Genomic DNA, 25,896 nt, shown 5'->3' on the forward strand with positions numbered 1-25,896 from the left:
GGTTTCCTGTACTTGATGGGGAACCCTCAGTAAATTCATGCGGAAAAGAAAGGATCCCTGGCCCTTGGTCGGCCGGGGTCTGGCAGAGCAGTGTCTCTGCTGTGGCCGGCACCAGAGGGAGCTGGAAGCGCAGTGGAGGTACCCACAGGGGTGCCCTCTCCGAGCGAGCGTGAGCAGGACACCTGCAGGGCCTTTTGTTGATACGTCAGCCACGCCACAACACATCAGCCACAGCAAAGCACGCCGGGAAAAATGAAGAAGTACTCCCAACCTGGACCGCAGGGCATCGGGTTAGCGGTTCCGGTGGCTGATACCTGCAGACAATAGCTCTCACTTCAGCTGTGGCAGCTTCATAGGCAAGAGATGCCACAGAGTGTCAATCTTTACACCTCTTGGTGAGTAGGAGCACCAGCTGTGACCCAAGCTGGTGTCCGACAGTTGCACAACCAGAAACATGCAGCCCCCGTAAGTCGCACTCTAAGATGTGACCTCCGTCAGAAACAGAGCAGAAACGCTACAGATCCATAAAAAGAATGGACATGCTGCGGAAAATAAAACGCTGAGAATCGGTGTGGAATTTTGCGCAGCATGTGCACACCAATTCTGGATTCCTATTGATTAACATTGCTTGAGCATTCCTTTGCGGATTTGGTGCAATTCTGAGCGGAAAAAAAAACGCTGCGGATCCACAACAAATCTGCAATGTCTGCACATAGGGCTTAGACCTGAACCTTAAGGCTAGGGGCACTATACTGTTATAACCTAGCACCCCTCCCATAGGGGTGGAGCCGCATATTCATCACTGTAATGGGCGGCACCACGTGACCGCTCATACAGGAGAAGCTGCGGCGCGGAGAGGACGCATCGAGGGAGCCGGGTATTTTTTTTTCCAGCGGGCGGGCGCACAGGGGGTGGTGACAGGGATCTTTTTTTTTTTTTTTTGGTGTTTAAAATAAAGATTTTTCATATCTTCTCTCCAGCGAACGCTGCTGGAGAGAAGAAATTAATGGCGGCTTCAGCACCACGCTGGGGGGACAGCGCTTACTGTAGCGCTGTCTCCTGCATGGCACACGGACTGTACACGGACAGCATCCGTGTGCGGTACGTGTTTTACACGGACCCATTGACTTTAATGGGTCCGTGTGATCCGTGCGCTCCCATGAACACTGACATGTCTCCGTGTTTTTCTAACGGACACACGGTCCGTGAAAACACACTGACATGTGCAGAGACACATTGATTTTAATGTGTCTACGTGAGTTAGTGTCTCCGGTACGTGAGAAAACTGTCACCACACGTACCGGAGCCACTGACGTGTGAAACAGGCCTAAGGTGCACTGGCGTGAGAAGAGCCAAATTCATTAAGAGGCGCATGTTACTAAAACATTTAAATTACAGACTAGTCTTTTGCGGTCCTACTAGTCTATATTTCCTTATCTACTTCTTATTACTTCTACATTGTGTAACCTCATCAGTTACGGTGAATTCTGTTTCTCTTTCAAAAAAGCATGTCATCCATCTTGATTCCTTTATTTTGGATGAATATAACAGATGGAAGCTTGCACTGATGGTATTTGAATAAGCAAACCAGTCCCCTTTATCGAGTTCACGCACACACAACTCATTAGTTAGCTAGCTTTTAACCCTTGGTGCTGGACCCCAACTAACTCACAGTACATGATTTAGCTACTTGAATTTATATAAAATCACCTAGTAAGCAAACCAGACATATTTGCATGGAAATCCTGCTCATAACACAAGTTTCTTTGTGATATCAGAAACTGTACTTTGTATGGTCATAAAAAGTCCTACCATATATAGTGAAATGTGAGCATAGATACCGGTTATGTCTATTATCATTGTTTCATTAGTTCATGTTAGAGGACCAATGTTCTTCAACTTTCCTTTCTGACTTAATCACATTTGTTTTCTAGACTTTCCATTTTTTCTCAACACCAATATTCCCTTGTAGGGTCACATGTAATTTTCTGTAGACTAAGAAGAATATGTCACCAGGTTTTTGTTGCCTCATCTGAAAGAAGTATAGTGTACAGAAAAAGACCAATTCCAGCAATGTGTCTTGGCTGTTTGCTGTCATTCTGATAAAATACTTGTTTTCTCTGCTGCAGATCTCTGAATGCTGAGCTCTGTGTAACTCCGCCCACACCACTGATTGGCAGCTTTCTGGCTATGCACGCTTAGCTGCCCATCAGTGGTGGTGGCGGAATTATGCAGAGCTCACAAATAAAGGGGTAGTCTGTCCACTACAATTGCATCTTATATGCCATATACAGGTCTTAGAGGGAGTTATTCCATCCAAAGCTGAGACACTAACAAGCAACTCTAACTTTGGTAATCTTAAATTATCCATATATTACTTGGATGGCCGTTCATTTCAACACCCGAATATACCGTAATCCTGGCTGCTGCAGGTGACATGTGCAACAAATGGCACCTTCATAGACAAACAGCTGTTTACTGGGTTGGGAGCAGCTGGCCTAAATCTGTACCAGCTTCAAAGATGAGCTGTATGCAACATGTTTGGCGTCACTAACCCCTGCGATCTGCGCAAAGCTGTGTTTCACCATGTGTTTGCCCTACAGAATATATGACACAAATAAAAAAAAAAATTATAAAAGTATGTTTATACCCATATATTTAGACCCATATAAAACATATGTTATCTGTTACAGACTTTGACATGGCTTCTACCTATGAGTGGTTTTTCTCTGCATCTTTCAGTCTTCAATTTTATCAGGGGGTGTGTGGTGGGTTTAGGCAGAAGCAGCATTTTCCACACTGAAATAAACCAGCACCATGTACACTACAGGCATGTTTTGCCAATGAATAAAAATGGAAGTTTATTCAAAAAAGTATATGAAGTATGTGTGTATTTTAATGCAGATTTCACTTTACAACCCAAGTCACAACATTCAATGTGAACATACCCTTAAGCCTGAATACTATATAAATGTTCAGAAACTTTCTAGTATACTTTTTGTTTCAATTCTTCACCATTTTTATTACATTAGCATGTTTCCAGTGAATAAGACTGTCATTCACTTTTACAGGCCGAGTGCACAGCGAGTCATGTTCTCAGCTGAGACCTATCCAGGCACTACTGTCAGCTGATCAGCACAAATGCTACAATGTATCAGTCTATAATTCAATCTGTTTAGGAAAAAGAACAATGTCCAGACTTGATAAAATTACATACACTTATCAGCTTGCAGCAGTGGATCCTCGCCAATAAACCAGATTGGAACATGTACTGAACATGCTGAGAAGAGGATTGACCCTGGCAGGGCCACAAGAAAACGGTAATTAGACATACCGGTAATTGTGTTTCCAGGAATCCATCCTGACAGCACCATTGGAGGACGTCCTTCTTACCCTCAGTGGGACAGGAACAACAAGCGGTTAAAAGGATCCTCCCCACTCCACCCACCAGTGATTTTCCAAGTACCACATCTGGATGGATGCAAAAAAAGAGAGTTTATTCAATAAATTTATACCAATGTTACATCACATTAGTTTATTAATACATATTTGCAGTGGGAGGGAACTAGTAGTGCTGTCAGGATGGATTCCTGGAAACACAATTACCGGTATGTCTAATTACCGTTTTCCAGTTCACCATCTGACAGCACCATTGGAGGAATACCAAAGAATGGAAACCTAGGGTGGGACTACTGCATGTAATACTTTTCTACCAAAAGCTAATTGCTCTGACGAAACATCTAGTTTATAGTGTTTGGCAAAAGTAGAAAGACTAGTCCAAGTCGCAGCCCTACAGATCTGCTCTGCTGAAGCTCCCCCTTTCTCTGCCCATGATGTAGCAATAGCTCGGGTCGAGTGGGCTCTAAGGATATCTGGGGGATCCTTCCTCTGGACTGTATACGCTAGGTTTACAGTAGTCTTAATCCACCTAGCAATGGTTGACTTGGCTGCCTTACAACCTTTATTTGGTCCCCCATACTGTATGAACAGGTTCCTGTCTCGTCTCCAACCTTCAGTCGCCCCTAGGTATTTCAGAACGGTCTCTCTAACGTCAAGGTTATGATAGACCCCTTTCTTTGTGTTTCTAGGGTGTTGGCAGAATGAGGTAAGAATTACTTCCTGGTTTATGTTTGTAGATGAGACTACCTTGGGGAGAAAGGCTGGATTAAGTCTTAAGACTATTCTGTCGTCAAAGATCCGGAGGTACGGATCCTGAATGGATAGAGCCTGCATTTCCCCTAATCTTTAGCTGAAGTGATGGCCACTAGAAAGGCTGTTTTAAAAGATAGATTGCCTATGTCCATGTCCTCTGATAGTAAATATGGGGATCTGCACAGTGCATTAAGGACCAAATTCAGGTCCCAAGGATATGGCCCTAACAAATCTTGCTATCCACGGATGGGAGGCTAATGATGAGTCAAAAAACAAACTAAGGGCCGAAATCTGTACTTTTAAAGTACTAGGCCGGAGGCCTTTTTTAAATCCAAGTTGTATAAAGTCAAGGATTTTAGGAATGTCTGGTTTTAAGGTATCTATAGGAGTCTCTCCTAGAAAGGAACAATACCGCTTCCAGATCTTGTTATAGATCGCTGAGGTTACCGGTTTGCTGCTTGCCTGCAGTGTGGTGACAACCTCTTCTGACAGGCCTCTGGCTCTTAGAGTCAGGCGTTCAGGATCCAGGCAGAGAGCTGTAGTGAATCCGGATTGCTGTGTAACACTGGACCTTGGCACAGAAGGTCCTGCCTCTTCGGCAGGAGGATAGGTGTTTCTGTCGACATTCTGGATAGAAGAGAAAACCAGCTCCTCTTGGGCCAAAATCGAACCACCAGGATTACAGTTGCTCTTTCGTCCCGTATCTTCCTGAGTGTTCTCGGGATCAGTGGCAGGGGTGGAAAGGCGTACAGAAGACCTCCCCAATGTTGAGACAGTGCATTGACTCCCGCTGCTCTCTCTGGAGGATTGAGAGAGAAAAATGCTCTGGCCCTTGCATTTGATCTGGTGGCAAAGAGATCCACTAGAGGTGTCCCCCACCGCTGGCACAGATTGCTGAACACTTCTGGATTTAATTCCCATTCTCTGGGATCTACTGTCGTTCTGCTTAGAAAATCTGCTACCTGGTTTCTGGCACCCTCCAGGTGAACTGCCGAGATGGACCTGACGGATTTTTCTCTCATCTGAAAATCTGGTCTGCTAAGTGTTGTAGAGATGGATGTCTTGGCCCTCCCTGGTGCCTTAGAAATGCCACTGCTGTTACGTTGTCGGACAGAATCCTCACGTGTCTGTCTCTGACCTGAGACTGGGCCTGGTAGAGCACTTTCCAAATTGCATACAGTTCTCTGAAGTTTGATGACTTGGCTGATACTTCTGGACTCCACTTCCCCTGGTAGTATGTCCTTCCTATGTGCCCGCCCCATCCGTACTGACTGGCGTCTGTGGTAACGGTGACACAGGGATAGAGGATCCATGGAACTCCAACCTTCGGGTTTTTCGGGAAGGTCCACCAGGTTAGGGATTTCTTTACCGAAGGAGAAAGAACCATCTTCTCCAGAGAATTTTGCCTTCTGTTCCAAGATTTCAGGATTTGCTTCTGTAACCCCCGCGAGTGAAATTGGCTCCATTTCACACAGGGAATACAGGCCGTCATTAAGCCTAGGACTCTCATTGCTTCCCTTATAGAGGGAGTGCTTTTCCTGAACTGGTATATGTTCTCGATTAGCAACATCTGTCTTTCCTCTAGTAAAAAAGATGTTCTGGTGTTGGAATCTAATATGACCCCAAAAAATTTTTATTCTGGAATTTGGAACTAGGCATGACTTTTCGTAATTCACAATCCACCCCAGGTCTTGTAGAATGGAGAGTGAAGTCGCGGTCGATTTTGAGAAGTTTCTCTGACCTTGCCATTATCAAAAAGTCGTCCAGGTAGGGTACTATGGCAATACCTTGATTCCTTAAATGGGCGACTACTTCTGACATTAGTTTGGTAAATAGCCTTAGGGCCGAGGCTAGGCCGAAGGGGAGACACTTAAATTGAAAGTGATAAACTACCTCTCTGTTCGTCAGGGCGAATCTCAGGAATTTTTGGTAACAAGCGTGTATTGGGACATGGTAGTATGCACTCTTTAGATCCAAGGTGCACATCACCATGTTCTTGTCTATGAGAGGAATTGTGGACTTTATGGACTCCATCCTGAATCTCATGTACCTAATCCATTTGTTCAGGGGTTTCAGATTTATAATCGTCTGGGAGTCGCCCGGTGGTTTTTTTTATATTGAAAATAGGTGTGAATAATGGCCCTTGCCTCTCTCTGAAATGGGTACTGGGACAATTGCTTCTATTTCTAACAACTCCCGGATGTCTGGCCACATAGGAGAGTTTAAGAGGGGAGAAGATCTGGTTACTACGAACCTTTCTGGAGGAGGACTGGTGAATTCTAATTTGTAACCGTGAGCAATCACCTGCAGAATCCAAGGGTTTTTGGATATTTTCTGCCAAACCCCCAGAAACCTTCGTAATCGGCCTCCCACTCTGATGTCATTTATTCGGTTTACCTGAGCCTGAACCTTGGAAGATGGAGTCTCTACCTTTCCACCTTTGGGATAGGACCATCTCCCAGTCTTCCCTTTCCCCCTGTAGTCTGTCTTCTGACTAGGCCGGGATCTACAAAAGGGCTGGTATTTTTTAGTATTTTCCTCAGGGAACCCTTTCTTTTTGTCTGAGGCTTTTTCTAATATGTCGTCTAGAATAGGCCCAAACACTTTACCCCCTGAAAACAGAATATCACAAAGTTTATTCTTTGACTGAATATCGCCTGACCAAGATTTTAGCCAGATTGCTCTTCTGGCTGCATTGGATAAAGATTCGCTTCTGGCGGCAAATCGTACTGATTCCGCCGAAGCGTCCGCCATAAAACCTGTTGCCAGCTTTAGTAATGTTGAAGTCAAATATGTGATCCACAATAATCATGTGCTGACTAAACTCTAGAAAACAATCAGTGTCATACCATGCTGCAAGCAGCAATGAAACTGACAAAAGCACACCATATAAAGAGTATAACAATAATTTTTATTAAATCCCATATAAAAACACACAAAAAAAACAATTGGACTAATAAACTGGACTATCTCAGATTGTGAGGGACTCACAAGGTTACTGTTAACTACCATCCACATGTGCAAGTTATTATATTAATAACGCAGCAAGGTAATTGTTATATCACAGGTGAAAAACCCGCTCAATGTCTATCGCTTATAAGAAGCCTAATGCGGGTACACCGAGACAATGCCTATCACAGTATCAAGCAAGGGGCTGAGGCTGCATGCATTCCACCCTCCAGCAATTGCTCCGCAAACAGCTATGGAAGCTTAATGTCCTTCCTCAAACACCAAACCATGCTTGCTATGAGCTGCAATTGAATACCAATGAATCATAATGAATAACAATAGTAATGCTTACATAGGATGAGTGAAGAGTCCCGGTCCCTCCAACCCCGACGCGCGTTTCATCAACACTTCTTCAGGGGGCGTCCTATTTCCACCTTTGGGATAGGACCATCTCCCAGTCTTCCCTTTCCCCCTGTAGTCTGTCTTCTGACTAGGCCAGGATCTACAAAAGGGTTGGTATTTTTTAGTATTTTCCTCAGGGAACCCTTTCTTTTTGTCTGAGGCTTTTTCAAATAGGTCGTCTAGAATAGGCCCAAACACTTTACCCCCTGAAAACAGAATATCACAAAGTTTATTCTTTGACTGAATATCGCCTGACCAAGATTTTAGCCAGATTGCTCTTCTGGCTGCATTGGATAAAGATTCGCTTCTGGCGGCAAATCGTACTGATTCCGCCGAAGCGTCCGCCATAAAACCTGTTGCCAGCTTTAGTAATGGTAGGGATTTGAAGATAACATCTCTAGAAGTTTTAGCCCTGAGATGTTCTTCCAGATCGTCCATCCACAAATGCATGGACCGGGCTACTGAGGTTGCTGCTATATTATAGCGTATTATTGCAGCCGAGGATTCCCAAGTTCTCCTCAACAGTCCATCTGCTTTGCGAGCCATCGGATCCTTCAGAGCGGAGGAGTCTTCGAACGGAATCGCCGCCTTCTTTGCCACTTTTGCTAATGGCACATCTATCTTAGGAACTTCATCCTAAACCTTTATATCATCTGGATTATAAGGTAAAACATCTCATCTTGGATTGAGGTTTCCCCCTGAGTGTCCTATAACTGCATGGTATTACGTACTGCATGTAGGAGTTCATCCGTATCTGCTGCCGAGAAGAAATATTTCTTTCCTCTTCCTAATGGTTCTTCCCTTTCTTCTTGATCTGACCCCTCCGTATCTTCTTGGTCAGAAGAAGGGCTGGACTCCCTTGGTCTTTTCCGCGATGTTTGCGGTTCTGTCTGGCTGGTCTGGGAAAGATTCAGGCTCGAGATGGATGCCTGAACCTCCTGACGTATCATTGTTCTCATATTAGATAATAATGAGGTCTGTTCTTCGCCGACGATCTTAGGCTAGGTTCACATTGCGTTAGTGGGTGATCGCTAACGGACAGCGTTGCACGGCGAAAATGTCGCAATTAACGCCGTGCAACGGGTCCGTTAGTGCACCCATTGACAGCAATGTAAATTTCGCCTGCAGCGCATCACTAGCGCGTGCCTATTTCGGCTCGCGCTAGTGATGTGCCGTTCTTCTGTGACGCGCCTCGGACGCTGCTTGCAGCGTCCGCGGCGCGCCCGAGGTCCGTTCCCTGCTCTCGCAGATCGGGGATCTGCGAGAGCGGGGACGTTAACGCGACCCCTGAACGCGGCCCCTACAAAAACATTGCGTTAGCGCAATCCGCTAGCGCTAAACGGATTGCCCTAACGCAATGTGAACCTAGCCTTAGATGTGCATATTTGCAGAGCGGTTTCCGCCAGTTCTCAGGAAATCTAGCTGCGCAAATGGGACATTAATTCTTCCCAGCCTTTTTCTTTTCAGGTGCAGGGTTGGGAGGCTCTCCCTAAAATATACAGAAATCACCGAATGGGGGGGGGTAGGGAATAGTCAGGAGGCATTGTAGCATGGCTTTGAATAGCCTACTCACTTGCCCCTGTGACAGCTGTGGCCCCTCAGGTCTGGCGGATTCCTCCATTATAACGGTACAATAGCCAGGTGCTCCTTATCAGGATGGCCGGCGGCACCTAATCCACATACCCCCTTTTATATTGTTTTTCACCTGGTTGATCCTGCCCTCCTTACCGCGTCCCACGTGGTCTGACCGTGCTGGAAGGCCTCTCCTGAGGCCTGCGCCGTTGCTGGCATCCCTCTGTCTGGCGCTCGTCGCAAACCGGAAGTGACGCTGCTGCAGGTCCTGGAGCCAGCAGCGGCTGCTGCACTGAGAGCGCTCGCCGGGAATGGAAGCGGCCGCATGCTGGGATCGACTGCCGTGTGGTGATGGCCCCCGCATACATCCCCCAGCAAACAGGTGCCCGGACCGAGAGCCCCCAGTATGGAGGAACGGATCCGATCCCAGGAGCAGCGCTACACTGGGGAGGCTGAGGGACCCCCCATCGCAGGTATCAGTCACAGATATCTTGCGGCAGGTAAGGGAAAGGCTGGGCCCCCCGATCCCCACCATCTGCACAGCAACGTCGGAGGAAAAGCTTGCCGTTCCTATCCGCAGTGGGACAGGAAAAACACTGGTGGGTGGAGTGGGGAGGGTCCTTTTAACCGCTTGTTGTTCCTGTCCCACTGAGGGTAAGAATGACGTCCTCCAATGGTGCTGTCAGGTGGTGAACTGGAAAATGGAGTCCTTTTTTCCCCCACATGCAATGTTTTTTGGTGGCGACGGACCGACGCAACACGACGCAACCGTCGCACGACGGTTGCGACGTGTGGCAATGCGTCGCTAATGCAAGTCTATGGAGAAAAAACGCATCCTGCAAGCACTTTTGCAGGATGCGTTTTTTTCTACAAAACGACCCATAGCGACGTGCAGTGCACGACGCTAGTGTGAAAGTAGCCTTAGAGAAGCACGCATTGCTTAGTGCAGAAAGTTAGGAAGAAATGCGTGACATGACACTCTCTCCCTTTTTGATTGTTCTTTGAACATCTTTGACATAATGCATTTTGTTGTTTTATTTAACACCGTGTTGTGTGATGTACTTGTACATCAACAGGTCAATTGCAGGTATATGGAGAAGGCTACGTGTGTGTGTTAAAATAAATAATCAAATAAAAGCCTGAATCACTCCCTTTTTCTAAGTTTAAAAATAAACCCTAAAACAGTAGGAATTAGCTCTTCACAGAAAAAAAAAAAACAAGTCCTCATACAGCTCTATCAACAAAAAATATATAAGACTATGTGCACACGTTGCAGATTTTGCTGCGGATCTACAGCGGTTTTGACGCTGCGGATCTGCAGCTGTTTTCCATGAGTTTACAGTACCATGTAAACCTATGGAAAACAAAATCCACAGTGCACATGCTGCGGAAAAAAAAAACGGGCGGAAACGCTACGTTGTTTATTCCGCAGCATGTTCTTTCTTTGTGCGGATTCCGCAGCGGTTTACATCTGCTCCATGATAGGAATCCGCAGGTGTAAAACCGCAGGTGGAATCCGCACAAAAACCACATAAAATCCGCAGATAAAGCGCAGCGCTTTTAACCTGCGGATTTCTCAAAACAGGTGCGGAAAAGTCGGCAGAACTTCCATCTACATGTGCACATACCCTAAAAGCTAAGAATCTCAGAAATATAGTGGCAGGTTTTTTTTGTTTTTTTTACCCACTAAAATATAAAACAAAATTTCTACAAGTCTGTTATCATTGGAATTGTACTGACCTGGAGAAGAAAGAAAAAAAAGCGATTTTGGAATTAGTTTTTTTTTTTCTTCTTCTCAGAATTTCACCCCACTTGGATTGGTTTGTAAAAAAGGCAGGAAAAAAAATGCAAAAATTGAAAATCAGTTGGTCTTCTTTAAAGATAAGCGTGCCCTTAATGGTCACCCGTATACATTAGACTAATATCGGTTGAAAAGGCTGACAAGGATGGGTCACCCTGAAGGTCGGAGCATATCCAATTCGGAATTACCAATCCTTTTGACCTCTGCTATATAAGCTGCCGCTAGAGAAGTCCGGCAGTAGGTCTCTTGTAAAGAACACAGGTGTGTGCAGCATAGTGAACACTCCGGTGTATGGAGGACTCAGGGAGGTGGCGGTAGCTGACAGCGGAACAATCGGCTATCTATTATGTGTGGATATGTATGCACACTCCGGTCGGGAGAGCCGCCGGCCAGTCCGAGGATTGTGCTACGTTCTTCGTCCAATTTTATACGGCCGTCTGACTGCACCCTTACAAGCAGTAAAATTGAGATGTTCTCCTTGGACCAGAAATGGTTGGGCACCTGTGCTGTGGATATAAAATGCTCCTCTTTTTATTGATCAATATATAGCTCTCATATTTCATATAAACCTACTGATGGTCAGCAGGATTTACCCCTACAAGCAAAATGCACATTTTTGCAAAAATCCCTAATCAAATAGTTGTTCACAACCTGTACAAACTCTTTTAAGGGGGGGGGTACTTATTTTAAAACAATAACAACATATCTTCACGTCATGCAGAAGTAGTGAGAATAGCAGCCCGACAGCGGCGGCCAGTTGGTGTCAGGGCTCACATAGCATAATGTCACGTGAGCCTCAGCGCCTGTGCAGGAGGTAAATATATATATTTTTTTATTTTAACTGAGGTTGTCCAGGTAGTAGATAACCTCTTTAATATTATAATTTCCAGGAAATGTCCAAGAGTCACACACTCAGCTGTTTACGGTCTATCGCCTTTCTCATGACATCGGCAGAATGGGCGAGACTATAAGGAGGGATTTCTGTATACTGTACAAGTGTACAGCTTTTACATCACGAGCAGGTGAAACATTATGGGAAATCTGCCTGAGGTTACGTGACGGACTGACAGCTCTGACGCCTCTGAGCTGTCATAGTCTCGCTTGTTCGCATTTCTGTCATACATACAAGTTATAGCACATTGATAATAAAAAATATTTAGAACTTAGACGACGTTATACCTATACCAAGCACATATTTCTCCACTGCCATTAAAGGCACTTGCTTCTAGGCGATCCTTGCTATTGTCAGGTGTTTACCTTGACGTCTGTAATAAAACAACAAGCCGCAGTCTGTCATAAGGTACAACTCCATATCATATGCAGCTTGTTATTTTACTAGGACTGCAGGTAAATAAAGTGAAAAGTCAAATTCCACTCTGCCAAATGTGGAATGTAACTTCTCTGTCCTGTTCCAGCTTTAGGAAATCAGATCCAATTATCATAATCTAAAAAGCCATACCTGTGACATAGCCCGCCATGCAGCTCACACATAGAAGGGTCCACATGACACAGCCAGACATGGTTACGGTACAATCCCCGTATAGAAATGCGGCATTTCTTCATGACAGTGCTGGCCAGGCTTCCTGACTCATTTACAACAAACACAGCACCTGAGCACTTCCACGGTTTCAGTCCGCCCACTGGGGAAGTCCACTAGGGTGTGTGCTGAGCCTGCAACCCTTTCCTTCCAGGTTCTTACTCAAGTATCACACACGTAATGAATGAGCGGTGCTGAAGATTCTATTTTAGGCCATCTTCACAAGTTAAGTATTAAGTAAGAGTGTAAGAGTGGGTTATAAATGCAGAAGTGGTGCATATGTTTCTATTATACTTTTCTTCTGACTGTTCCATTCCTGGTTTTGGCTTACAAATACTGAGGTAAAATACTGAATGTGTGGATCTGGCCTTATGGGAAAATGTTGAATTTCTTCATCTTTGTATTGCTTTTCCATAGCTCAGTCATAACATTGAAATCAATGATAATTGTGTTGATCGTTATTGTTATACATTGGCATCTGTGAAAGGATGAGATATACTAGGCAACAAGTGATCAGTTAACTCCACTTCATGTGTTGCAAGAGGGAACAATGGTGAAGCGCAAGTTGTCTGGTGGGGTGAGGATGGACAATAACATCCAACTATGTAATAGGAAGACAAGTATAAGTAAGTTTGCCGTACACCGACGAAACACATGAAGGATTGTATGGTGCTATTTTTCCTGTTTTCCAATGTTTTAGGGTATGTGCACACGTAGATGGAATCTCTGCGGATATTTTGGCACCTGTTTTGAGAAATCCGCAGGTAAAAAGCACTGCGTTAGATATTGATTTCAGTGCACACTATAGGGATGTTTCCCTGCCATATGACCCCCACCTGTTGTACTGCTATGTCCTCTTAGTTTCATACTCCTGCTTAATATATGCTGCGGACAGCAGATATATATACATATATATACATGTTTGTATGATTTTATGGTTATTGTCTTAATAAACTTTGTACTTATTTTATTATGTTGTTTGGGACTGCGTTACTCCGTTTTTTCTTGTTCTACTGCTTTTGGAGTTGTCCTGGGGAGTGGATGCCCTTGAGGCATTTGGGGAGAGAGTTCCGCCCTCAACCTCAGTATATAGGGGTGCTTTCAGATTTTGTATATATATTTGACTTTTCTGTGTTTTTCACAGCATCTAATCTAAAGCCCATGGATTTCCGCACACGGGACCAGACTTGGTTGTCCCGTTTACAGGAGGTGTTCAAGGAGGACACTGTCGGTACTAGTACTTTGAGTGGTGGGGATCACAGAGAGAGGATTACCAGACTTAGGACACTACTGCACAGACGGACGAAACTCTGGTGGAATAAGGCGACCCTGGGACAATACCTAATTCGTAATTTAATCCCTAGCGGATTAAGAGTTCAAATTTTCCCATCATTCTGAGTTGAGGATGAGACATTTAAGGCAGAATGGGAGGAAATCGCCACCAAATGCTCCAGAGGTTTTATTGAATTGCTAATTAAATTGGATGAAACCAAATTGATAGATTTGGAGAAGGAAATTGATGACCTCCAGACAGGAATTAAGGGTGATTTGACATCAGAGGCCCTGGACAAACTAAACGGGGATCTAGAGAAGGACTTTCTAAAGTGGGAACAGGAGATCAGTACCACTAAAACAAAAAAACTACAGAGGGATAATTTGGATTACCGTGAGAACAGGGTGTTCAGATGGAAGACATTCAGGGCTAAGAACCGCCCGCCATTGCATTCTAGATCCGGATCCATCTCATCTATAAGTTCTATGTATGGATCCAGTATGACATCCGAACAATCCATTTTGAATAGTGGAGAAATAATGAGGAAGGTTCAACCAGGAAGATCTGTGAAGGGAAAACATGGGGTGAATAAAAGGAAGGGAAACTCTCCATCGAGTTATGAGCGTAAAGCCAAAACTACTAACTTAGAGGTGATTAACCTTTCCTCTTATCCACTATCCAAAACTCAATATGAGGTATTACAACTTGGGCTTAATTTTGTACCAACTAACCGGTTTGATTTTTTCACAGCCATGAAGGATACTCAATTATTCTGCCGCAAGTTGCTGCTTAAGAAACTACATGGTCAGAGAAATCTCAACGGTGATCAATCTAATGATGCAGAGGCTGTGGCTTTATCTGCCTTGGAAGACTTACTTAAAGAACAACAACCTGACCATATAGGTAATTTTCCATCCTCGGTTGTGCCAAGATCTACCACTTTCCCCCCCTTCTCTTTGTGCCCACAGATAGAGATCTTCTGCAGATTGGTAACGGAGGATCTTATGAAAATATCAGGGAAACTTCATAATGACAATTTGACTAGTGAACAGAGGAAGGCCCTGAGGGAATTACAATCCCTAGATACTGTGGTCATTAAACCTGCAGATAAGGGGGGGAATGTGGTGATCTGGCCAACCGAGAAATATGAAAAAGAGGCACTTCGGCAGTTGAGGAACAAGGACACATATCAGGTTTTGCAGAAAAACCCTACTCAGGTTTTCCAGAATGACTTGGAGTGGCTGGTAGGGGCAGCTAATGAGTCAGGTCTCATCCCCAAAAAGGTTAAGGATGGCCTCTTGCCAAGTTTTCCCAGGGTCGCCACGTTCTATGTCCTGCCTAAGGTGCACAAGGATGCTGTACACCCACCAGGTCGGCCCATTGTCTCTGGCATAGGAGGGCTTTGTGAAAATGTATGCAAATTTATTGATTTCTACCTTAAGACTCTGGTGGAGACGTTGCCCTCCTATGTCAGAGACACAACTGACGTTTTGAGGAGGATGGATGGGCTGTCTCTCGAGGCGGGGATGCTTCTGGTAACTATTGATATTGAATCATTGTATACATCAATCAGGCACACTGATGGATTAAGGGCGGCCCGCTTCTTCCTCAATTGTACCAACTGGGATGGTCACTTTTCAGAATTTATTTTGGAGTTACTAGAATTTATTTTGACTCATAATTATTTTGTATTTAAAGATAGATTTTATTTACAGTTGCAGGGTACTGCGATGGGTGCGGCATGTGCCCCGTCTTATGCAAATTTATTTTTGGGTTATTGGGAGAGACACATTTTTCAGGGGGACGGGGCACGTGCCACAGACCAGGTGGTGGGCTGGTTTCGTTACATCGATGATGTGCTTATGATCTGGAACGGTGACGAGACCAGCCTAGCCAGTTTTATGCAGGAACTCAACAGCAATGATTTTAATCTAAAATTTACTTACACGTGGCACAGGAGTCAAATAGATTTTTTGGATATCACATTACATGTCGGCAGGGATGGGTTTATTGAAACTGATTTATTCAGAAAAGAAACATCGGTTAATTCATTTTTTCATGCATCATCGGCACACAACTATTGTTATTAAAGCCATCCCAGTTGGACAATTTTTGAGGAATAGGCGGGTCTGCTCGACCGAGGCCCGCTTCGAGAGGCAGTCTGCCATCCTCACTAGGCGTTTTGAAGATCGTGGCTACAGTCGTCGGTGCATCAGGGCAGGATATAGATGGGCTAAAGCAGCACGTAGGGGTGATCTATTGTTACATTCAAAGAGAATTGAGCCACCTGACGAATTTGGGGTTAGGTTTATTTCCACCTCTAATTGCCACTGGGGTCAGATCCGTGAGAGCCTTAACAAACATTGGCCTGTATTATTGACCGACAGGACTCTGGCATCGCAGCTTCCTAAATCTCCTCTAATGACACAACGGAGAGGTAGAAATCTTAAAGATGATTTGGTGGAGAGCCACTATGTGGCCAAAACTAAGAATTTTTTTTGGCACAAATAAACCACGACAGGGATGTTATCCTTGCGGTGCTTGTGTCGCGTGTCCTAACATCTTGAGATGTGAGACATTTGAGACATTGGATGGGAGCAGGGAATTTAAGATCCGTGAGTATATTTCGTGTAGCTCTACATTTGTGATATACTATGCCACATGTCCCTGCTCCCTGATATATATTGGTCTCACGTCAAGAGAGCTCAAAGTTAGGACACGCAAACATGTACGTGATATTGCGGCTGCCAAGGAGGTTATGGATTTATCCAACCTAAAAACTTTGCCGAGGCATTTTCGGATACATCATGGCTCCGACCCCAGTGGCTTGAAGGTGAGGGGTATAGATAGAGTCCATGGAGGTGTCAGGGGTGGCAATCTGAGTAAGATTCGGGCGCAACGTGAGTGCAGATGGATTGTCACCCTTGACACCCTCGCCCCCAGAGGACTCAATGAACAACTAAGCTTCAGCCCATTTTTGTGACTTAATTTGTCACAAATTGTGACACATTTTTGTATTTCCATGTTTTTCATCCTTCTATGTGGTATTCCATACTAGGTAAACAATTTTTGAGTATTTTTTCCTCTCTCTGACATTATTCCCTTGTTTCCATTCATTTTTTAATTTATTTGTTTCACTTATGTTGTCTTTTTGTGTTTTTTTAGTCTCTTACTCCACTTCTCATATTTATGGCGTCCAGAGATTGCGAGCTACATGGAATATCTTCACGCAGTGCACAGAGAACAATGGAGATGTCTTACTTATTTATTGTTCCTATATCATTATACTAATGCACTCCCCATATGTAGTAATAGATGTTTTCACATGATTTGTTTTATTGTTGTATTGCTTTATTGATTCTTGTTATATTGCACATATAATGCACTATTAGCACTTTATTTCGCATATGTTTCACTGTACATTGATTGGTTTGTATTCAGACTATCATAATTGGTCACTATTTATTATTATTATTAATGTACGTTCTTTGTTTTACCTCACTTTCAGTGTAGCTGCTGTGGTCATGGTTCTGCCTCTGGTCTCCGGTAAAATGGCGGCTGGAGGTGCGCATGCGCGGTTGCTGACCTTGGCGCTCACACCCCCCTTGCGGCTATCACTATGAGCGGCGCGCCCATGTTATGTGACGTCATCTGGCGGTTTTCCGCCCACATGGACGCTCCGCTATGACGGCTGCCGATGGGGAGGAGTATTATGTGCGGGCCGCGACTGCGCATGCGCCACTCCCTCCAGCTCCATTTCCGGTACTATTTATATATAAACATGATAGACATGTACTATAGTGTTCCCTGTTGAAAAAGCTCAACGCGAAATGCGCGTCCAGGGCCTCCAGGTGGCGTGTGGCGGGGTACTCCTCTAATATATGGGTAAGTGTGCACTTTGTATACTAATCATGTTTGCCGTATGGTCATTTGTGGGGGGCAGCCTGATGTGTGTTGTTAATGCTCTGTGAGCTATTAGTACTGCCCTCTTTACCTGGCAATTAGATATTGATTTCAGTGCACACTATAGGGATGTTTCCCTGCCATATGACCCCCACCTGTTGTACTGCTATGTCCTCTTAGTTTCATACTCCTGCTTAATATATGCTGCGTACAGCAGACATATATACATATATATACATGTTTGTATGATTTTATGGTTATTGTCTTAATAAACTTTGTACTTATTTTATTATGTTGTTTGGGACTGCGTTACTCCGTTTTTTTCTTGTTCTACTGCTTTTGGAGTTGTCCTGGGGAGTGGATGCCCTTGAGGCATTTGGGGAGAGAGTTCCGCTCTCAACCTCAGTATATAGGGGTGCTTTCAGATTTTGTATATATACATGAAGGATTGTATGGTGCTATTTTTCCTGTTTTCCAACGTTTTAGGGTATGTGCACACGTAGATGGAATCTCTGCGGATATTTCGGCACCTGTTTTGAGAAATCCGCAGGTAAAACGCACTGCGTTTTACCTGTGGATTTACAGCGGATTTTATGCGGATTCCACCTGCGGTTTTAGACCTGCGAATTCCTATAATGGAGCAGGTGTAAACCGCACAAAGAATGAACATGCTGCGGAATAAACACCAGCTTGATACACATTATACACAGCAGACGGGACTTTGTGTTTCCTTTGTGGGGTGTCAGGGTGTGGCAACGCAGCATCTCCTTGCCAGGACTACCACCCTGGCCACCTCATACATATATAGTGTAACAAGCACTTAGGGCTGCCATTTTAGCTCCCGGCCTCCATTTTAAAACTTTTTTTTCTTCTAGTCGCCGATTTTAGGTTAGGGTCACTTTGAATTCTCCTCAGCTGAGATAGGTGGCTGCTCCTGAGCCCTAGCAGTAGATAATTGTAGTGCCCTTGAATTCTCTTTGGCCGACATACATTGCTGCTTCCGGTGTCACAGTCATGGTTTGTGGAACCACTGTGCCATGGACCACCGAGAGCCTGGAGGGGCATGACTAAGCAATCACCTGACTGTTCACTAGAGCCTCTGATGGTGAGGTTAGACTTGGCTCCCGATGAGCGCCAGGTGCCAATCCAGGGCAGACAAATGGTCGTGCAGCAGCTGGACCCAGAAGGACAGACTGGATGGAGCAGCAGGCAGAACTTGCATCAGAGTGAGTGCAGCAATTTGTGTCAGAGTGCAGCAGACAGGATCTGCATCAGAGTGCGGCAAGCGGGATTTGCACTTATAGCGCAGCAGGCAGGAATTCCATCCAAGTGCAGCAGGTAGGATTTGCATCCGAGTGCAGCAGGCAGGATTTGTACTAGCGTGCAGCAGACAAGACTTGCACTGCTATGCAACCTTGCACAACATAGACTGTAAACAGGAAGGTTGCTCAGGCACCTCCCGAGTGGGGAGGAAGCAATATATACAGAATGTGCCATAGCCATTGGCTGGGGAGGAAATAGAGAGTGCAAACACTGGCCCTTTAAGAGGGCTGGAGTGCCCACTTGCGTGCCCTAAGAACATACCAGAGGACCAGCTGGAAGCATGCAGAGCATGGGGAAGGGAAGAACCATCCGCAGCATGGGTGAGTGAAGAGGCACGCTGGAGACGCTGCTTGTCAGGGCAGGGATCTGGCGTGGTGCTAACAGTACCCCCCCTTTATACCCCCTCCTCTTCAGGCCATTGAGGAATTTCTGTAGGAGAATCGGAGCATGCATATTCTCCTTAAGCTCCCAGGATCTTTCTTTGGGACCCTTCCAGTCAATGAGGAAGAAGGTCTTGCCTCTCACCTTCTTCATGACCAAGACGTTCTCCACTTCAAAAACATCATCCAAGGCGGTTGGCATGGGCGTCGTACTGGGATCCTTGAAGAATGGACTCAGGAAGACAGACTTCAGTAGAGATACATGAATACATAAGGAATTTGGAATCCGCAGAGAAGAAGACAGCTTCAATTTATAGGAGACCTCGTTGATCCATTTCAACACCTTGAAAGGTCCGAAAAAACAAGGATCCAATTTATAAAAAGGAACCTTCAGCCAGACATACCTGGACGAAAGCCATACCTTATCACCAGGACGGAAGCACAGAGGATACAGACGTCTTTTGTCTGCATGTCTCTTCATGCGGGCGGAGGATGCTTCAACGGTGGCTTCAGTGTCCTCCCACAACTTTACAAAATCCATGGACGATATCCAGATGTTTACAGAGAGCTCGCCAGAATTTGGAAGTGAACTGGGAACCTTGATCAGACACAAAGTGACTAGGAAATCTGTGCAGGCGGAAAATATGTTAGATGAAGCTGTCAGTCAGTTCAGAAGCGGACAGGAGAGCAGACACCTGGGTAAAGTGTGCCATTTTAGAGAAGCGATCCATGACTACCCAGATGGTGGTGCAACCCTCGGATACTGGCAAATCTGTAATGAAGTCCATAGCCATGTGCTGCCATGGACCAGATGGTACAGGTAATGGCAGGAGAGAACCGGGGACTTTATTGCGGGCACAAATCGGACAGACAGCCATGTAAGCATAGATCTCTCTCCTCATGGACGGCCACTAGTAGTGGCAAGAAATCAGCTGTAGTCTTCCTTTGTCCTGCGTGACCAGCCACCTTAAACGAGTGGGCCCAAGATAAAACTCGCTCCTTCTCGGATTCAGCCACAAGGGCCTGGTGGAATTCTTGACAGACTGACTGGGGCGACAGTAACCATCTTAGATGGTTCAATGATAAATTGTGGATCCTCCTCTTGATCCTCGAACAAAAAAGAGCGAAAAGAGGGCATCTGCTCTGACGTTCTTGTCACCGGACCTGAAATGCAAAAGAAAGTTAAAGCGGGCAAAAAATAAAGACCACCTTGCTTGGCGAGGTTTAAGTCTCTGGGCAGACTGAAGATACACCAGGTTATTATGGTCCATATAGATGACCACAGGACAGACTGCGCCCTCCAGCAGGTAATGCCACTCCTCCAGAGCAATCTTATTGGTGAGTAACTCCTGGTCCCCGATTGAGTAGTTGCGCTCTGGAGCGGAGAAGAAACCACAGGTCACGCAGAGACCCGAGGAGGACTTCTGGGTAGGCACAGCTCCAGCCCCTAGCGAGGATGCATCCACCTCAAGGAAAAACTGTTAGCTCAAGTCAGGGCGATGCAGAACAGGAGCGGTGGAGAAGGACCGTTTAAAAGAACGGAAGGCCTCTTCAGCTTCGGAGGACCAGTTCTTCGGATTGGCTCCCTTTCGGGTCATAGCAGAGATAGGAGCAGTCAGCACGGAGAAAGGAGGAATGAATTGCCGATCGTAATTAGAAAAGCCAAGGAATCGCTGAATTGCTTAGACTCCCATGGGCAGCGGCCATTTAAGGATGGAAGAGACTTTCTCAGGATCCATCCTGAGTCCGGTATCCGAGATAATGTAGCCTAAGGGAAGAGAGGACTGTTCGAAAACGCGTTTCTCATACTTGGCGTAGAGGCGATTCTCTAAGACACTGGAGAACCTGCCAAATTGCTCATCTGTGGGAGACCAGATCCGAGGAAAATACTAGAATATCATCTAGATACACGACTACGCAGGAATAAAGCAGGTCCCGTAAGATGTCATTGTCGAATCCTTGAAAAACTGCCGGTGCATTACTGAGACCAAAGGGTATTACTCAGTATTCATAATGTCCATCCCTGTTGTTGAAAGCCATCTTCCATTCGTCTCCCCAGCGAATGCGGATTACATTGTAGGCACCTCTTAAGTCTCATTTGGTGAAGATCCTAGCACCTCTTAATCGGTCAATTAACTCAGGAATCAATGGGATAGGGTATTTATTCTTTATCGTTATCTGATTGAGACCTCGATAGTCAATACGGGGGCGGAGTGATCCATCCTTCTTCTTAACAAAGAAAAACCTGGCTCCAGCAGAAGAGGAGGATTTCTGAATGAACCCCCTGGCCAGATTCTCCTGAAAGTAGTCAGACATAGCTTGAGTCTCAGCTGGGGACAGAGGGTAAATTCGGCTTCTAGGGGGTGTGGATCCAGAAATCAAGTCGATATGTCAGTCATACGGCCTGTGGGGCGGCAAAGCCTCTGCTTCCTTCTTGTCAAACACATCGGCAAAGGACCAATAGGCAGATGGGAAACCGGGTAGCGATGCCGGACAAGATGGGACCTTAACTGGACATACTGGAGCCAGACACTTCTCCTGACATGAGTGTCCCCAGCAGAGCACTACTCCAGTTCTCCAATCCAACACAGGTTCGTGCTGCCATAGCCATGGTAGGCCTAAGAGAAAGGCGTGAGACATGTGGGAAAGAAGATAGAAGGCAGTCTTCTCAGTGTGAAGCATCCCAATATGGACCTCTAGCGGCTCAGTAGCCAAATTAACCATCTCCCGAAGAGTTCTCCCATCGACAGATGTTATTGCTAGGGGGTTCTTGAGTGGATAAACTGGGATTTGGAACCGATCCACTACAGACTGGACGATAAAATTTCCGGCTGCCACGGAATCCAAATACGCCAACTCAACAAACTGGGATTCACCAGATGTCATGGCTACCATAAGGGTCAGAGGTAGGGAGATTTCCTTTCCATATGGAGAGGCCTCTCCTACCGCCCCTAGACACTGGAGCTTCTCCGGTCTCACCGGGCAGACTCGAATGGAATGAAGCATAGCTCTACAATACAGGCACTGGCCTTTAGCGCGACGATCCCTCAGTCGCTGACTGGCAAGAGCAAAGCGGTCAACCTGCATGGGTTCTGGTAAGGCCTCGACTAAAGTATTTTGAGCACTTTGGCTACGATAATGGTAGTGATCAGCGAATGCATTCGGAACTATTCGTTACTCGCATGAAGAGTACGCTGTTCGGGCTATTTGTTATTCGGTGAGTAATTTTAGCTATTTGCCTCTGTATATTCGAGGGACCCGCCCAGCATGTTTGGCACTTTATTTGCAGCCAATGAACATGCTGGGCTTGTTTGCCAATCACAGGAATGCCATCGCTATCTTTGTTGTGGCATTTCTGTGATTGGCTGGCCTTACAGTGTCATAGGGGGATATTTAAGCCTTGCCGGTGCCATTGTGTGCACATTAAATGCGGAAACAGCGTGGTGAGAACGTAGGGAGAGAGAAAGCAGCGTATAGGGAGAGATTCTGAGTCCAAAATCTCTTCTAAGAGCTACTTAAAGTGAAGATTAGTTCTCTATTAGGTTGAGATAGCGTAGGGAGAGATTTAATACAAGGGAGAGGTAAAGGCAGGTAGGGTGTTAGCATTGCAGGTACATGCTGCAGATCTCTGCTAGATTGCATTGTTTATAGTGTAGGAACAGATTGTGGGAGTAGGGAGCGATGCAGGGTTTCATATCCAGTACCATAATATACAAAACAGCTCTTTTTAGTGCAAAGTAATATTCCTCAGTACCAGCATATACTAAACAACTTTTTTTTTACAGCTAAATAATATTCCTCAGTGCCAGCATATACTAAACATCTTTTTTAGAGCTAAATAATATTCCTCGCCTATTGCTGAAATAGCGTATATTTATGTAGCAGTTGTGCATCTGGCGTAAAGCCTGCTGACATACGCAAACATCACTATTTACTAGTAATTTTTCTGAGCCTGCTGTTGGCGTGTGTATTAAAGCTGATAGCTAAAAAAAAATTACCCACACATTGCTAGATACAGGGAATTTGTACATAACATCTCTGTGAGGGTACTTGTGACAAAGAAAGCCAGGACATTTTTTTGCCATAACGCATTCAATATGGGAAAGGGTGACGTTAAGGAACGAGGACGTGGATGTGGTGGTGCCCGCCAATGCCATGTGAAAGATCAGAAGGTGAATTTATCTCGCTCTAGCTTCCTGTCAAAATTTGGTCTGTGCGCTACACCACAGTCAAACCCAACAAGTGCGAGGATGTTGTGGGTTGGATGGCAGACAAAGGCTCCAGTGTGTTGACAAGCAGCACCACCAAAACTTCCACAAGGTCCAATCTCAGTATCCAAGAGGCAGGGCCACACAATTCTCAACCTGGTCCTCCTTCCTCAACGCTGGACACTCCATTCCCTTGTAATTATTCTGGCCTCTCACCATGCACCATTAAAGAGGGTCAAGAGGAGGTGGAGAGCAGTTATGCACAAACATTTGAGCACCCACGGCCTGGAGAAAGCCACATTGGGGAAGGTCAAATCATGTCTGAAGAGGTAGAAAATAATCATAATACACAGTTGCCATCAGGTCAGCAAAATATCGCAACTCAGAAGGAGGATCAGATTGATGAATTGGAAGGTGATGTGGTCGTTGATGAGGTCACTGATCCAACCTGGCACGGTGGCACACACAGTGAGCACAGCAGTGCAGAGAAGGATGGATCCATAGCACACAAACAGGCAAGAAGAGGTAGTGGTTTAACCAGAGGGAGAACTCTGTCAACTGTTCGACAGAGCCCCGCCACTCTGCTAGATAACAGGCCAAGGGTGCGTTGTTCCTGTGTATGGCAGTTTTTTCTGAAAGTCCTTCAGACAAAACTGTAATTTGCAGCATCTGCCATACTAAGCTGAGAAGAGGCAAGAACACTGCGAACCTGAGCACCACCAGCAAGCAGAAGCACATGGCAGCCAAGAACCCCAGTAGGTGGGTGGAACCTATCTGCTATCCATGAAGCAGGCGCTGATGCCTCCTGCCCACAACCTGCGCTTGCACAGACACAACAGTTGGCAAACATATCCAGTTCATTGTCCCAGCACAGCGTTCAGTTGTCCCTACAGGCCCAAATGCTAAACACCCACATTGCCAGATCCCTAGCCCTGGAAATGTTGCGGTTTCAGCTTGTGGGAACTGAGTCTTTCCGTGACCTCTTGGCGGTGTCAGCCCCACAATACTCGCTTTCCCAGCCGCCGTTATTTTTCTCGGTGTGCCGTTTGGCACCCCAGGAGTTTGGGTACCACAGTAGTGCTGCCTTCCTCTCGGGAAGGGTAGTGCTATGCCTGGAAACAAGAGGAAATTCCTTTGGCAGGTAAATCACACACAGAACACCTTCTGAATCCAGGCCAGGAGGGGAAGCTCAAAACCCGGTTTTAGGGCAGCTTTCCTGAATAAACATCCTGGTCTGGAGGAGGAGTCAACCAGTCTGAGAGAGACAGTGGACAGAGATAGTTGGTCCCAGGAGACCAGTGAGAACAGTTCAGTCTGGAGCAGACAGGAAAGGAGCAGAGGAGAGATTGAGGGCTCAAGGAGGCGACGATTAGGCCTCTAAGAGCCAGAGCACAGAAACCGGGCACCGGGAGCCCGAGGTTGTGGATAGCTGTAAGATCCACAGCAGAGCCGGAGGGCATAGGACTATAAGTATACTGCCCATACCATACCTGAGGCACAGCAGCAGATAGAGCCTGGAGTCACCGTGTCAGAGACCCCCAGGAGTATAGCTCAAGCTGCCTGCCGTGCAGGTTCTGTCCCAGGACAGGAGAGAGAGAAAGGAGTACTTTGCCAGCAAACCACAGGTAGCTAGGTATGAGAAACCCAGTGTATAGTGGAAGGGTCCCAACCTGACCTGCCAAGGGGATTTCCACTTGTTTCTATGCTGCCTGGACTCCTTCTGTACCTGTTGCCAGTACCCTGGACTCAGGCTAAATACCATTTCAGTAAACCAGGTAAAGACTTTACAACTTGTGTCCTCCACTTTTTTATTGGCAACCCACCATCCTTGCTATACACCTTGGGAGCCCTGGGGACCCCGCTTCACCAGTGGGAAGTGTCACCATCAAGCCACCATACCATCACCCCAGAGGACCCCTTTAAGCGGTGTCGGTCCCTACTGACCGAGAACCACAGGTGGCATCAGGAAAATAGACTTTCACAATACCCTTAAAAGACCTTTCACCTTTAATTGAGTCCCAGGGCCACAGATCGGGTCGCAGCCACGTGAAATCCCCTTTAAGACCGACTGGACCCGGTACCGAGTATCCCCATTGCCCTGGTGGGCGACTCATGCCGTCTTTGCTTTACAGAAGCATGTGTTACACAATATCAGCCATGCTCTGGCCAATGCAGTCACAGTCACAGGGAAGGCCCACCTAACCACAGACGTGTGGACAAGTTCTTCTGGACAGGAATGCTACATTTAACCCCCAGCACCTTTAGCCATGCAACATCTAAAATCAATTCTAGCGTCATTTAAAAAAAGACCCAGACAAGGTCAAAACGTCACACGCTACTTGATTTTTCTGCCCATCACATAAAAATTATTGTTTTGTCTCTTCAATGTGGTGAAA

The 25,896-nt window shown here is 45.8% G+C and overlaps 1 protein-coding gene and 1 long non-coding RNA gene across 2 annotated transcripts in view; one reads left to right on the forward strand and one right to left on the reverse strand.

Annotated features, from left to right (window-relative positions):
- IFNLR1 (interferon lambda receptor 1) overlaps positions 1-12,551 on the reverse strand; it is a 79,539-nt gene extending 66,988 nt beyond the window's left edge. The window contains exon 1 of the mRNA XM_077296112.1: positions 12,336-12,551. Coding sequence (XP_077152227.1) covers positions 12,336-12,396 — 61 coding nt within the window. The 5' untranslated portion in view covers positions 12,397-12,551. The remainder of the gene's footprint in view (positions 1-12,335) is intronic.
- The window catches only part of LOC143816118 (uncharacterized), a 336,272-nt gene extending 321,808 nt beyond the window's left edge, over positions 1-14,464 (forward strand). The window contains exon 3 of the long non-coding RNA XR_013223891.1: positions 14,437-14,464. This is a non-coding gene — a long non-coding RNA (uncharacterized LOC143816118). The remainder of the gene's footprint in view (positions 1-14,436) is intronic.
- The last annotated feature ends 11,432 nt before the right edge of the window (positions 14,465-25,896 follow it).

The sequence above is a fragment of the Ranitomeya variabilis genome, chromosome 3, assembly GCF_051348905.1.
Source record: "Ranitomeya variabilis isolate aRanVar5 chromosome 3, aRanVar5.hap1, whole genome shotgun sequence".
Lineage (NCBI taxonomy): Eukaryota > Metazoa > Chordata > Amphibia > Anura > Dendrobatidae > Ranitomeya > Ranitomeya variabilis.